General features: G+C 35.4%; 1 protein-coding gene across 1 annotated transcript; it reads left to right on the forward strand.

Annotated features, from left to right (window-relative positions):
- The first annotated feature begins 8,366 nt into the window (after positions 1 to 8,366).
- Positions 8,367 to 12,195, forward strand: LOC143546021 (uncharacterized). The gene is made up of 3 exons (XM_077037776.1): positions 8,367 to 9,438; positions 9,735 to 9,765; positions 10,911 to 12,195. Exons 1-3 carry the CDS (start codon positions 8,367 to 8,369, stop codon positions 12,193 to 12,195), a joined length of 2,388 nt encoding a protein of 795 aa, XP_076893891.1.
- The last annotated feature ends 2,528 nt before the right edge of the window (positions 12,196 to 14,723 follow it).

Raw genomic sequence — 14,723 nt, forward strand, 5'->3', positions numbered from 1 at the left:
AGAATCGAGATATATGAGAAAGAGGGTCTTCGTCGAGAAGACCGTGAAATTGAACTGAATTTTCCACCATATGAATTGTGCTTGATTTGATTTCGAAATTTTCGGTGATATCGGGTGGAGCCACTCCATTGCCATAGCCTTCGAGAGTTGGCTTGGCATATTGGCTCATGTTTGGTTCATTGTTTTGTGCTTCCATCATTTCTTTTGTTTGATCTTCTCCTGATGTGGTGGCGTCTACTTACTCGTCTTTGATTGTGTCAGCTGTTTCTGCAGTCCGTTTATGTGCTCGTCGACGAAAAAGTCGTTCCGGTTCAGAAATTGAAAAAACAAGCTCAGGTCTGAATGTAGAGGACATACATGGGGTTAAATCAAATTTAAATTATTTAAAACTAAAGGTTAGTAAAAGTTATACTAAAGGTTAGGCTACTTTAAAACTAAGCTAAAGTAAAGGTTAGGCTAGCCTTAAAATAAGAAAATTCTAATATAAAGATTAATAAAAAAAAGTTAGAAATTTGTACAATGTATAAACAATGATTAAATTAAAACTTGGATCGTTCTTAGAAATATACCGTGTCCCCGAGAAACGACGCCAAAAACTTGATGTGTGCGTGCGGTGTGGTAAAATATAATGGATGTGAGATTTAGGTTTTGCACAAGATCGTGTTTTAAATTTATAAAAGTGATTTCTACTAAGACTAAACACATACAAAATACGCAAGTGTACCTATCGTATATGTAGAATAGTATTGGTATGAACCAAGTTTCGATCCGTGGACACAAATATTTCTAATAGTGAATCTTCATTTTACTTTAATCGGAGAGTTTTAATCATTTTGGGATTGATTTTTAAACTTTTTATAAAATAGGAATACTTATATATAATATGTAGGTGGCTAGAAGAGAAATTCTAAATGAGTAATTCAATTATATGAATGTTACCATATAAGATCAAGAATTCACTCCATTTTTCCTTTATGATTATTAAGTAAAATGCGATAAACTTGCCCTAATAATATATGATAGAATAGCCCCTCATTTCAATGTAAACATATTCTATGACACAAAAGAAAGTAGCATGCGTATTTTCAAGTCCATCCTTACTTAATCTCATATTACCACGAGAATATCAGTTTAAGTAGGCAAGTAGTTTGGTAAAGTAGAAAGATTAGGATTGACTTCGATTTCTCAAATACCATTTTTAACAACTTCGGATGATTGTAGTTAACTTACATAACCATAATGGTTTTGCTGGTAAAGATTAAAAATTTTAGTAATTTATAAAGCAGTTGTGTTTTGGGGGTTTGACTAAAGCACTTAATATAGGATGTAGAAAACAAGTATCTACAAAAACATGTCTAGTTTTCTATTTGTTTTTATAGTGTGTTGAATGAGTTTGTTAAAATTAAAAAATCCATTATATAGTTTAAGTAAGTTGTAGAAATGAAGAAGGGTACATCAAAGAAAAAGTACTATGTAATTGACCGAAGAAGCAGAAGCATTTCGAAGAAAACAAAAAAGGAAGTTAAGAACTCATTAAGTAATCCAATTTATTTGTAAAGCTCCAAAAATAAATGAAGTGGCATTGCTAATACAAAAGAAAAGGTATGTCAGACTTTACGGGCATAAAAGTTGTATGGTATGTTGATTTTAATGTTTGATACTTAGTAGTTGATCTTTATTTTTGAATAATGCAGGCTCTTTGAAAAGGGGGGTTTAGGAACACGATTCAAAATCCAATTTTTGTGTAATCATCCGACAAAAAAAAGAGTCGACAAGAAACAAAGTACAAAACGATCCAATCAGGTAGTACGAAAGTAACTATCTTCTACTTTAAAATTAAAACATATGTTATAGTCTAGTGATGTAGAATAAGACATTGATCGAATGTGGTTAAAACATATTTGATGTGCGCTGCGTTCGATTAAAATATAAAAGCGGATGATTTAGCTTTTGCACAAGATCATGTTTTAAATTTATAAACGTGATTTCTACTAAGACTAAACGCACACAAAATAGGCAAGTGTACCTATCGTATATGTAGAATAGTATTGGTAAGAAACAAGTATCGATCTATGGACACAAATGTCTCTAATAGTGAATCTCCGTTTTAGTTCAGTCGGAGAGTTTAATCATTTTGTGGTTGATTTTCAAACTTTTTGTAAAACAGAAATACTTATATATATATATATATATATATATATATATATATATATATATATATATAGGTGAAACGAAGAGAATTTCTAAATGAGTTATTCAGTTATAGGAAGGTTATCATCTAAGATCAAGAATCCACCCCATTCTTCCTTGATGATTATTAAGTAAACATGTGATTAACTTGCTTTAATAATATATGATAGAATAGTCCCTCATTTCTAAGTGAACATATTCTATGACATAAAAGAAAGTAGCATGCGTATTTTCAAGTCCATCCTTGCTTAATCTCATACTACCACGAGAATGTCAATTTAAGTAGACATGTAGTTTGGTAAAGTAGAACGATTAGATTGACTTCGATTTATCAAATACCAAATTTTGGATGAATCTTCCTTCTTCAATGGTGATGGATGATGATGATGATGATAGCCTCCAAGTCTTCAAACTCTCCACATGGTCTTCAATATGAGTGTAATGTGGGTGTTTTATAAGACAAACTCATATAGAATGTGTTCTTCAAGCACACCAAATGAGTGCAACATGCTCCTCTATTTATAGGTTGTCTGGAAGACTAGGCACGGCCACGTGCTCCATGAGGCACGCCCACTAGTCCACGTGTCCAGACGTATTAAATGCTCTGTCAGATCGTACATGCTGACTCACCACCGGGGTGTGCTTCCTGAGGAACGACCCCATGTTTTTGGTCATTTGTTTAAATTTTTTTTGTCTTTTATGAAAGAAGACCACGACCCCATGCTTCCTGAGGCACGGCCTCGTGTCCAGATTTTGTCTTTTCTTGCTAATTTTTGTCTTTTCTTGCATAGGAAAGCATGGGGGCGTGTCCAGGGTGGCATGGGGGCGTGTTTGAGTGTTTTCTTGGGTTTTCTTTCATTTTTCTTCGGCTTTTCGCTTGTATCTTTGTTTAAGTGGATTTACCTGAAAATAAATTTTAATATGATAAGTAGCTATTTGAGCTATACTATTTGATGGAAGTTGCAGTTTTTAGAGATTATTTGATGCTAAAAAGATGTATAATTTTATATACATCATGTATATATTTGATTCAGTAATGTTTATCAGTTATTGGCAATAAAAAAGTCAAGAAAGAAAATCAGATAAAACCAAAATGAGTTATTAGTATTGTAATAGTTCTTTGTAAATACAAGTTGTTAGTATTTGAGTTTGTTTGCTAGTTTGGTTAAATAAACTGGGTTTCAACCACCTTAGTCATTAAATATGCCTATTCCGCACCCAAACCTAAGCCTCAGTAAAACTCGTTAGTCCGAGTCTTTATGCAAACGATGTTTAATAGGTGATGATATGACTGACCTACAAGCATATTAAATTGTGGCTCATATTTGGTTTTTGAGGGAAGAAATATATACTGGCACATCTTTTTCTAGTCCAGATATTCAACCGAGAGGAATGTATATAGTGTGAGGGAGATGAACATGTATGCCTTAACCGGAAACAAAGTATACTTGTTTAGGTGACTCTATTGTTTTTATAGCATCACTAAATGTATTTGTTGGGTTGTCAATCTAGAAAGTGTTAGTATTGGGAATCGGGTATGACCTTAGACCTTACTAATATTAATGATGATAATTGACATACTGATATAATAGTCTATACATCTTGTCAGCTCCAAAATATCTCCAAATAACATAACATCAGCAATTATATTAGAATAAATAACCACTAATGTTTATAATTTATATTTATAGGTAATTATAGCCCTAAAGAATAAAAAGAGCTGATATACGAATAAAAACGAAGAAAAATGGTGAAAACAAACTCAACACACCCCATGGTGAATCAAGGCATGGTCATGCCAAGAATATATGAAGAATAGACAAAATTCAGGAAGTCATAACATGGTCATGCTAAACTCAACACACCCCATGTTAACAAGAACAGGAGGAAAAGAGAAAATAGAATATTTTGAAGCGCAACATTGCCATGTAAACCTCAACACACCCCATGTTGCAAGAGAAAAAGACAAATTTTGACTCTTCTGGACTCACCACTGGCGTGTTTAGACTCAACACAACTGTGTTCACTCTTCTGCTGAGGTTGTCGTACCATCTGACAACGAGCATTAATGACAACGAGACAAAAAGGTCACCACGGTCGTGCCCAACTCACCACGGTCATGTTAAGGTGCCCAGATCAACCTATAATTTGAATGTCCATCCACCACATTCAATGGAATTGGAGGAACAATCAATAAACTCCACCCACTCACTTTCACCACCATTAATAAGGGAATTATCTCATCCATCCAACTCTTGAGATTAAGAAGATTAAGCTCCTGGAAGAAGTCATTAGCATCAAAGATTACTCATCCAAATTGGTTAGATTGTTTTAATTTGATCATGTTTGTATTTATTACTTTGATGTATAACACTATGCTTACTATGGGCTAAAACTTTCATAGTATCATCTTGGTTTATAATGAATTTTAATTGAAGTTTAATAATATTGGATAAACATGTGATCGGTTTATAGTAAGTAAAGGTTATTTTGTAATTATCACTTGATGAAGAATGTTAAAATACTCTTAAAAGATACCCCAAGTGTCGAGCTTGATGATAAGCCGAGGAATTGCTAGTCTTGTGAGGTCTTGGTAATAAACTTTAAAATAGATACCAAGTACTGAGCTTGATAATAAGCTGGGGAACTGCCATTTTTGTAAGGGCTTGGTTGAGAAAAAACATAAATCCTAATATGAGCATGTGTTAAATGAAGTGTTAGTAGTAATTGGTCATCTTGTAATGGGAATGATTGACAATGTTGCGAAAACGGATTATTGACATTCATCCACTAAAATTGGTTAATTACTTGTCAAGTGAGTGTGCAACATAACCTATTTTTAAACAGCTATTGGGTGGTTATTACATGAGTTCTATACTTGTTCAAGAGTTGTGTGGGATAATACTTGGTAACTCGAGGTTGATCCTTTACAACTTAACTATTCTTAAGTGGTATTTTAAGGATAATACAAAGGTTATTTTTACTAAATATCAAGGACAATTCACTTAGTAATTTAAGGTGTTGTCCCATATTTAAAGTAAGTTATCTCATGAATACTTCTTATAAACCACTTTCTTACATAAAACGATGTTTTAGTGGAGGTCATGAAGTTATGCATATCTATTTATTTAATTATCATGAAATAACATAACTTAGGAATAAGATGTTATTCCCACATTTAATCACCATAGCAAGCTCATATCACATATTTACCAATTAATTGTTAAACCAACTTAAGATGAGTTTTAACCAAGATGATACCCTTTTATCCTTGATAATCTCTTTAAAAATATAAAAACCCAAAATTATTGTTTTAATTTATGCTTTTAAATTTCTTTTAAAATTACTTGTCAAACCAAAACTACTATGATCTTTACTTCCGGTTAAAATAAATACAACGATTTAGTAGTAAAAATTAAACAAGTGTGTCCATGGATCGATACTTGGTCTTAGCTTTACTTTACTACACGTACGATAGGTACACTTACCTATTTGTGTGTTGTTTAGTTAATATAATAATCATTTTTATAAATTTAAAACTAGACATTGTGTGAAACTAACTTTTGAAAAACTTAACACCTTTTTCTGCACCATCTCACACACACCACATACCTATGATAGAGGTTGATGTGTGGGGATGTGATGGTCAGGTAGTAAGTTCATAGATTATTGTGTTAATTATATAGTTTTAATTGTTTATTGGTATGAACAATGATATTTCATTTATGTTTATTCTGTTACAGGTCACTTGATGTTAACGTTGTTAAATTGGACTTGTACGGGCACGAGATGAATACCCGTGATTATTTGTGAGAGTGTATAATCAAAATTAGAGAATCTGGGTAAAAGTTGGTTTAGCGTATCATTTGCTAAAAACAAAGTATCATACGCTGAGCATAAGAGGTGCGTAGATCTGGAGTTTTTAAAGTATGGTTTGCTGAATTAGAGAATTATACTCTAAAATTATAGTACCATATGCTGAAACAAGAGTACCATATGCTAGACCAAAACAAACTACGGGATTCGCAACTTAAAACCCTATATAAGGATAAAGTTAGGGTTTTAGAAAAAACACATCTCTGGAGGCTAGAGACCATTGTTGGAGAGAGAAAAAACTGATTCATCAAATCAACTCCGGATTTTATGAATATTGATGATTTTATCAACAGCATGAGCGGCTAATCTCGTTAAGTCATAACCGAGATGTAGAGTATTGTATTTTCATAGTTTTTCTCATGTTTTAAGAACGAACTATTTGTAATTGTTGATTTTAGATCTATGAACATTTATGTTTGGTAAATTTGAGAACCAATCAGTGTAGCTTTATTTCAATCAGGGACCGTTTGTTAATCAGTGTCGTGTGTTAGCGATTGTTAATGCCTAAGGTTTAACTAGCTGATTAACCAGATTCAATTAGTGATAACTAATTTGTTAAATGGCATGATATTGATGTATGTTACATGCTTGAACCCCATGTGTGATTTGATTTTGTTAATTGTTTAATACTTGATATATAAGTCGTTTCATTTTAAAACTAAAATCATTGTTAGTGTGATCAGCACTCAAATCTGTTTACTTCATAATGTTAGAAATTAATTGCACGTTACACTGACCACATACGCATCCTGGTTCGACACACTATTTTCCCTAACTAGTTAAGGTGATTAGGAACACTTGATTATTATTGGTTTTGATTAGATAATGACAGTCTAGCATCAGGGGCCAGAAACCTTCTGTGTGTGGTGACAAATGTAACATACCAAAACTTTGTGTCGAAATTGCTAACTTTGAAAGTTGAAGGACCAAATTGTCATTCTATAAAACTTTAAGTTCGGGGTCTAATCTATATTGTTTCAAATTTCAGAGGAGACGGGCCGCTCATTATTATACGATCTATCTCAACCTTAACTTGGATATTAATATTGTTTTGAGACGGGGTGTCTCATTCGCCAACAACTTCATTATACGGACTGTCTCATCATATGACAGTCCATCTCATCTGCCGATTTAGCAAAAATGTGTTAAAACCGACCCTAACATGTCAGCTCGTATTTTGTGACTCATACACGTGTATGGGGCTATAAATATAGCCCCTAAATCGACTATTCTCATGACCAAACATCATGTTAATATACCAAACACTTTTAATTAAGTTATGTTAGTGTTTTGAAGTTCTTAAGCAAGAAAAAGCTAGTTCAACGTTGTCTAAGGTAAAGCAAGGCCCTGGTCAGTTTCCAGTGGTCATAGAAGGATTAACAAGTCTCCCCTAGTTCGTGTAGAATCTTGGAAGTAAGGCATAGTATCCCTTAACTCGTTTAAGTTCGTTTTTATACGCTAAGAGAGTATCCAATCTATTATCATTCAAACCTTGAACATACTAGATACAAAAGTTATAGTAAATGTTTTAAACATATATAAAGTCTTAGAACATGTAAACATACGTTGGAATGATGTTAAAATAATTTTTAGGCTTAAAGGGTCAAAACAAAATGGTATGTTTGGTATAAGATAATGCAATAGACGAGTGATCGGATTGGATGGGAGATTGCAACAGATAAGGGAATGAAATGGATAGTTTCATTCCATTCCATTCTCTTGTTTGGTTAACTTATAAGAATAGACTGAAACATAACTTAAGCATATATATTGATGAGTGCACACTAAAGTGTTATATCTAATGATTACGGATCTCATCTTAACTTATTTATATCATTGTAACCAACATGTTTAATGAACCTATGTGATAATATTAAACTAGAGAAGGTAAATGCCGCTAAAAATGATTTACAAACAAATGATAAGTAGTTACAGCGTCTCCAACGTGGACAAAAATAAGATGTCCGGTTGGGTTTTGTGAGGGGGGGAGAGGAGAGAGGCGGACGGTGGGTTCGTGTTTCAGACGCTCTTACTAAAGAAGCCAATGATTTTGCCTTAACTCATTGCCTTATATTATGGGATTCTTTTAACCAAAATATCCCTTGATTTATGCTTGCCTTGTTTATGCATTTTCCTTGTATAGATTGTTAGCCTATATATGTTGATGTAATTCTCTTCTGTTCATATAACAAAAGATATAGAAATAATATTCTGTCTGATATCAATTCTTTTTTGGTATCAGAGCAGGCAACGAGCCGCTCAAAAAATTCAAAACCCTAAAACCCCTTATCGCAGCCGATATGGGAGATAAAACACAGAACAACAAAACTGATGGGGTTGCCATTGATGTCAGCTCGCCATTCTATCTCCACCCATCTGACTATACCAGGCAGATGCATGTTAACGATCTGTTGTCCGACAACAACTACGTTGATTGGGAACAAGAGATGGAGAATTTTCTTTTTGCCAAAAACAAGATTGGGTTTGTAGATGGCACAATTAAGAAACCAGAAAGCGGATCATCCGACTATATGGCGTGGAGGAGATGTGATGCAATGTTAAAGGGGTGGCTAACCACCGCTATGGAGAAAGATATTCATGGAAGCGTTAAATACGCTACTACTGCATCGGAAATATGGGCGGGCCTTAAGGAGAGGTTTGGGAAACAAACTGCACCTCGTGCATACGAATTGAAGCAGGCACTCACAAACACGAGGCAAGACGGAGCGTCGGTGTGTGCTTATTATACCAAATTACGTGTGATATGGGACGAGATTCAAACCATTCTTCCCTCCCAACACTGCACCTGTAATGGTTGCTCCTGCAATCTTGGAAAACAACTTGAAGACCTCAGAAATAAAGAGAGATTGTATGAATTTCTCATGGGACTAGACGGAGAATTCTCTGTGATAAAAACCCAGATCATGGCACTAAATCCGAGTCCCACGTTGACAGCGGCTTTCCAACTTGTGTCTCAAGACGAGCAACAAAGAATGATCTCTACCGGAAAGCGAACAACCGTGGAATCTGCTGCCTTTCAGACTCAAATGAGGCGAGCAGGCAATACGAACTCACAAAACAAAATGACAGCAAAGGCTGGAAAACGTGTTACAAATGACCGTGTTGAACACTGCGATTTTTGTAACAAAGACGGACATAATCGTAAAGGGTGTTTCAAACTAGTCGGTTATCCAGAATGGTGGCTGGGAAAGGGAAAGAGCGAGACACCCAAGGCCAAGGCAGCGCTCGTTGAGAGTGAAGAAAGTCCAATTCCGGGCTTAAACAACGAACAATATCAACAATTCTTGAACATGTTTACGGAAAAGAACGCACCCGGAAAAGAAGAAGTGCAACCAACAACAAACATGGCAGGTACATTCGAATCAAATAATAAATGGGTAGTGGACTCGGGCGCCACCGTCCATATAACACATCGAACAGATTGGTTTGATAATCAGGTAGTAATCTCAAATGAGTTACCGGTAATGATACCAAACGGCGAGTCAATACCAGTTGAAGGGAGGGGAACATGTACTCTGCCGAATGGGATTAAAATTAAAAACGTGTTAAATGTCCCAAAATTTACATGTAACCTTTTATCTGTTAGTCGCATATCAGAAGACTTGCAATGTACCGTGACCTTTTTTCCTACATTTTGTATCATGCAGGCCTTGAACTCGAGGAGATTGATTGGAGTGGGTAAGTGCAAACAAGGACTCTATGAGGTAGAGATGGTGGGGAATAAAAGAAGGGCTATGGCAATAACTTTGGACGTGTGGCATAAACGGTTGGGACATGCTTCATTTGACAAGCTCTCTCGTTTTGATTTTGTTAGAAATTTATCTTTAAAGACAAGTACTGTTGTTTGTGACTCTTGTGCTAAGGCAAAACACACCAGGTCACCTTTTCCCATTAGTTCTATTAGTACTAAAGATTGTTTTGAACTCTTGCATTGTGATATATGGGGAAAGTACCGAACCCCGTCTCTCACCCGGGCACATTATTTTTTGACGATAGTTGATGATTATAGTAGATCGGTTTGGGTATTTCTCTTAAAACACAAATATGAAGCAAGCGATCGCTTAATTGCTTTTCATAATTTTATGAAAACCCAATTCAACAAGACCGTGAGACGTGTTCGGTGTGATAACGGTTGTGAGTTTACCTCCAACCGTATGATTAATTTTTATACCGAACAAGGCATTTTTCTTGAAACAACATGTCCACACACACCGCAACAAAACGGTGTGGTGGAACGCAAACATCGGCATTTACTTGAAACTGCTAGGGCCCTAAGGTTCGAAGCAAAACTGCCATCGAGATTCTGGGGTGAGTGTATTTTGACCGCTACGTACACAATTAATAGATTACCCTCAAAGGCAATTGACAATAAAACTCCTTTTGAAGTGGTGTTTAATCAAAAACCTGACTTCGGCCACATGAAGGTATTCGGTTGCCTAGCTTACTACCGAAACACCAAAACGGGTGGTGACAAGTTCGAAGAGAGGGGGAAGCCGGGAATTTTTTTGGGATATCCGTCGGGAACGAAAGGTTTCAAGATTTTTGACACCCACAAAAATAAAATAATCATCTCAAGAGATGTAAAATTCTTTGAAACTCTTTTTCCTTACAAATCAAGCAATGCCACTGAAACTTATGATGGAAAAGAAATCTTCATGTTTCCACCTTGGTATTATGACAAGGAAAAAATTTAAAAGAACATGAAGAAACTGTTGACTTGCATGAAGAAAATGATTTGCATGCCAATAATGGTCCCATGCAAGCTGACATGAGGGTATTGAAAGTCAAGAAAGTGATGGCACTGACCAAACTAAAAATATTAGCCTTGAAAATGTCACGTCCCAAACCGAGAATTCTGGCCTAGAAGAAGTCATTATCCAAACTGAACTTCCTGCTCATATTGAGAACGAAGGGCCCACTAGAGAAAGAAGGGAACGAGTCCGGTCTAAACGACTCGATGGTTATGAAGTAAATCTCCCACCATCCATCGATCATGCATTACCCAACTCCACTCAAAACTCCTCAACGGTACACCCCATAGCTAACTATATTTCTTATAATAAATTCTCCAATAATCACAAAGCTTTTCTAACGGCCATTAGTGCCAACGATGATCCCAAAACTTTTCATCAAGCTGTGCAGGATAAAAATTGGAGAGACGCAATGAAAAAAGAAATTGAAGCACTTGAGTCAAATGAAACTTGGACCCTAGAAGATTTACCACTAGGGAAGCGATCCATAGACTCCAAATGGGTTTACAAGGTGAAGTACAAACCGAATGGGGACATTGAAAGATATAAAGCGAGATTGGTGGCAAAAGGTTTCACGCAAATGGAAGGTATCGACTTTCATGACACTTTTGCCCCTGTCGCCAAGTTGGTGACTGTTTGTACTCTACTAGCTGTTGCGGTTAAAAGAAACTGGGTAATACATCAACTAGATGTGAATAACGCTTTCCTACATGGAGATTTGAACGAGGAAGTCTATATGAAAGTTCCTCAAGGTTTCGATAAAGGAAAAGAAAAGAAAGTTTGCCGACTGAGAAAATCTTTATATGGTCTAAAACAAGCGTCAAGAAACTGGTATCAAAAGTTTACTTCAGCATTGCTTGAAATGGGTTTTAGGCAATGCAAGGCGGACCACTCGTTATTCATTTTTAACACAAAAGAGACATTCATTGCAGCTCTTATATATGTGGATGATGTGATTGTGGTCGGGAATGACGTCACAAAAATCAAAGAAACAAAGATCTTCTTAAACAAGCGTTTTAGCATCAAGGACCTTGGACCACTCAAATACTTCTTGGGCATTGAAGTTACAAGAACTCAAGACGGTTTGGCCCTTAGTCAAAGGAAATATACCCTCGACATTCTCGAAGATAGTGGAATGCTTGGTTGCCGTCCTAGTGCATTCCCGATGGAACAAAACTTGAAGCTTGGAAAAAGAGATGAAGGGGAATATGTGGACGCCAGTCAATGCCGCCGGTTAATAGGTAGACTGCTCTACATGCAAGCTACTCGACCCGACATAGCACACTCTGTCAACGTTCTTAGCCAGTTCGTGTCCGATCCACGACAGAGTCATATGGATGCCGCGACGAGGGTCTAACGGTATTTGAAAAGCACACCTGGTCAGGGTATTTTGTTACCAAAAGTAGGGGGAATCAACTTGATAGCTTATACCGATTCGGACTGGTTGGGATGTCCAGACACTAGACGATCTAGAACCGGCTACTTGTTACTAATTGGAGGTGTACCAGTGTCTTGGAAATCAAAGAAACAATCAGTAGTATCAAGATCATCCGCAGAGGCAGACTACCGAGCAATGGCGACCACAGTAAGTGAAGTTCTTTGGATGAGATGGCTCCTACGTGATCTTGGTATAGATCAAAAGGGGCCGACAACCATTTTCTGTGACAATCTTGCAGTCAAACACATAGCAAATAACCCAGTTTTCCACGAGAGAACGAAACACGTAGAGATGGACTGTTACTTTGTTCGCGAACGAGTCGAAAGCAAGGAGATAGAGCCATCATACATTAAGACTAAACTTCAAGTTGTTGATCTCTTCACAAAGGCTTTAGGCTCAAAACAGTTACAAACTCTACTTGACAAGTTGGGTGTTTGTAACCTTCACACTCCAACTTGAGGGGGAATAAAGAAGCCAATGATTTTGTCTTAACTCATTGCCTTATATTATGGGATTCTTTTAACCAAAATATCCCTTGATTTATGCTTGCCTTGTTTATGCATTTTCCTTGTATAAATTATTAGCTATATATGTTGATGTAATTCTCTTCTGTTCATATAACAAAAGATATAGAAATAATATTCTATCTGATATCAATTCTTTTGCTTACTAAATCCACTGAATGTTAAACACAAATTACCGCTTTGTTGAACTCAACAATGTGTCTCACTTTTTCGTTATTGGTTATCAATGACTACTGATTTTCAAATTAGAATATATCAACACTGTAAAAGTCTCAAGTTAGAAAAGCAAATAAGGTGGTTAAAATAGAAACATAATACTGTGTTATATCTTAGATATTTGTATATTAACTAAATGATGAGTGACTTGCAACTAAAAGCGAAGCTACACAATAACTATATAAAAGAGTCCTTTACGGACAACACCTCTTTTTGCACTAAAAAAGAAAAGCCCTACCAGTACGCGGGGTATAGACGTATACGAGGCGTGTAAGCTTTCGTATAGCTTTATAAGGAGCGTATAAACCACATCCTCCATCTTTCACATGATTTTTCAATCTAGAGGTGTTAGTCGAGTCAATCCGATCGGGTCTCGGGTTAATCGGGTCGGGTTAGTCGGGTTTTTCTTAAAAAATATCTAACCCGACCCTATTAAGGTTCGGGTTTCGGGTTAGTCGGGTCGGGTTAATCGGGTTAATCGGGTTGACCATGTTACTTTATAATTTTAAATTGATTTTCATGCTTGTAACTCGTGGGTTGCATAATTTCTCATTCCTCTCAATTTTCAATTTCCTTAACAAGTAATTATCTAATAATTTCATATAGGCTTGTAAACGAACCGGACGGATATGCACAATGGCATGCCTGTGTTCGTTCGTTTAACTTTAAATAATACGATTACGAACACTTAATCGAACAAATATTTGTGTTCATGTTCGTTAGTTAAAAATTAACATGTTCATGTTTTTTATGGTCTTTCATTTAAAATCTAATCAAACAGTTCACGAACATAATGAACACAATTAAATAAAGACAAGCGAACATGACTGAACATGTACATACGTTAACAAAACAAACATACATAAACGAACACAAATGAACGCATTTAAAAGAACACAAATAAACAAATATAAACATATTATGGTGATATAATTTCTAAATGCGAATAATATTTAATATTTTTTATTAATATGTAAACGAAACTTAAATGAACGATCATAAATGAGTGTTCACAAACATAGATGAACGAGTGAAACATTTGTTCATGTTCGTGCGTTTATTTTAAAAAAATTTCCAGTCTAACGGTTCATGAACAAGTAAAATAATTAACTCCTTTATAAAACTTTCAGTATTGACTTTTTAGTGTTAATTTCACATTTTCATTATTATATTTGAAGAAACGTATCATCACTATTCGGGTTATTAACCCGAAACCCAATTTATTTTCAAAAATGAACCCGAAACCCGACCCTATTAACAATTCGGGTTATTCGGGTGGACCCGAATAACCCGATTAATACTTTTTGACCCTATTTAACCCGACCCTAGTTAGCTTATTCGGGTTCGGGCCGGATTAATCGGGTTCGGGTATTTTGGACACCCCTATTTTAATCTATGTTTGTAACTAATATATGGCAATATGTCCCCTATTTTTTTAAGAATTAATTAAAACATTAGACATATCATATATACCCAAGCAAAACTCAAAATATTATATATGTCATTACACAATAACTAAAATATCATATACACCCTCATCAAATAGTTAAAGTGTCATACATACCTCAATTCATTAATAACATAAATGACCATTTTACCGTTATTTTTCTAAAAAATTAACTTTCATATATGCCAATTCTTTAACAAATAGATCATTCTATCCCTTTCCGTTACAAAATGTGTTTATACCCTATGTTATTATTTTAA

The sequence above is a fragment of the Bidens hawaiensis genome, unplaced genomic scaffold, assembly GCF_021521415.1.
Source record: "Bidens hawaiensis isolate Kalapana, Puna unplaced genomic scaffold, B.hawaiensis_p1.1 tig00014159_1, whole genome shotgun sequence".
Classification (NCBI taxonomy): domain Eukaryota; kingdom Viridiplantae; phylum Streptophyta; class Magnoliopsida; order Asterales; family Asteraceae; genus Bidens; species Bidens hawaiensis.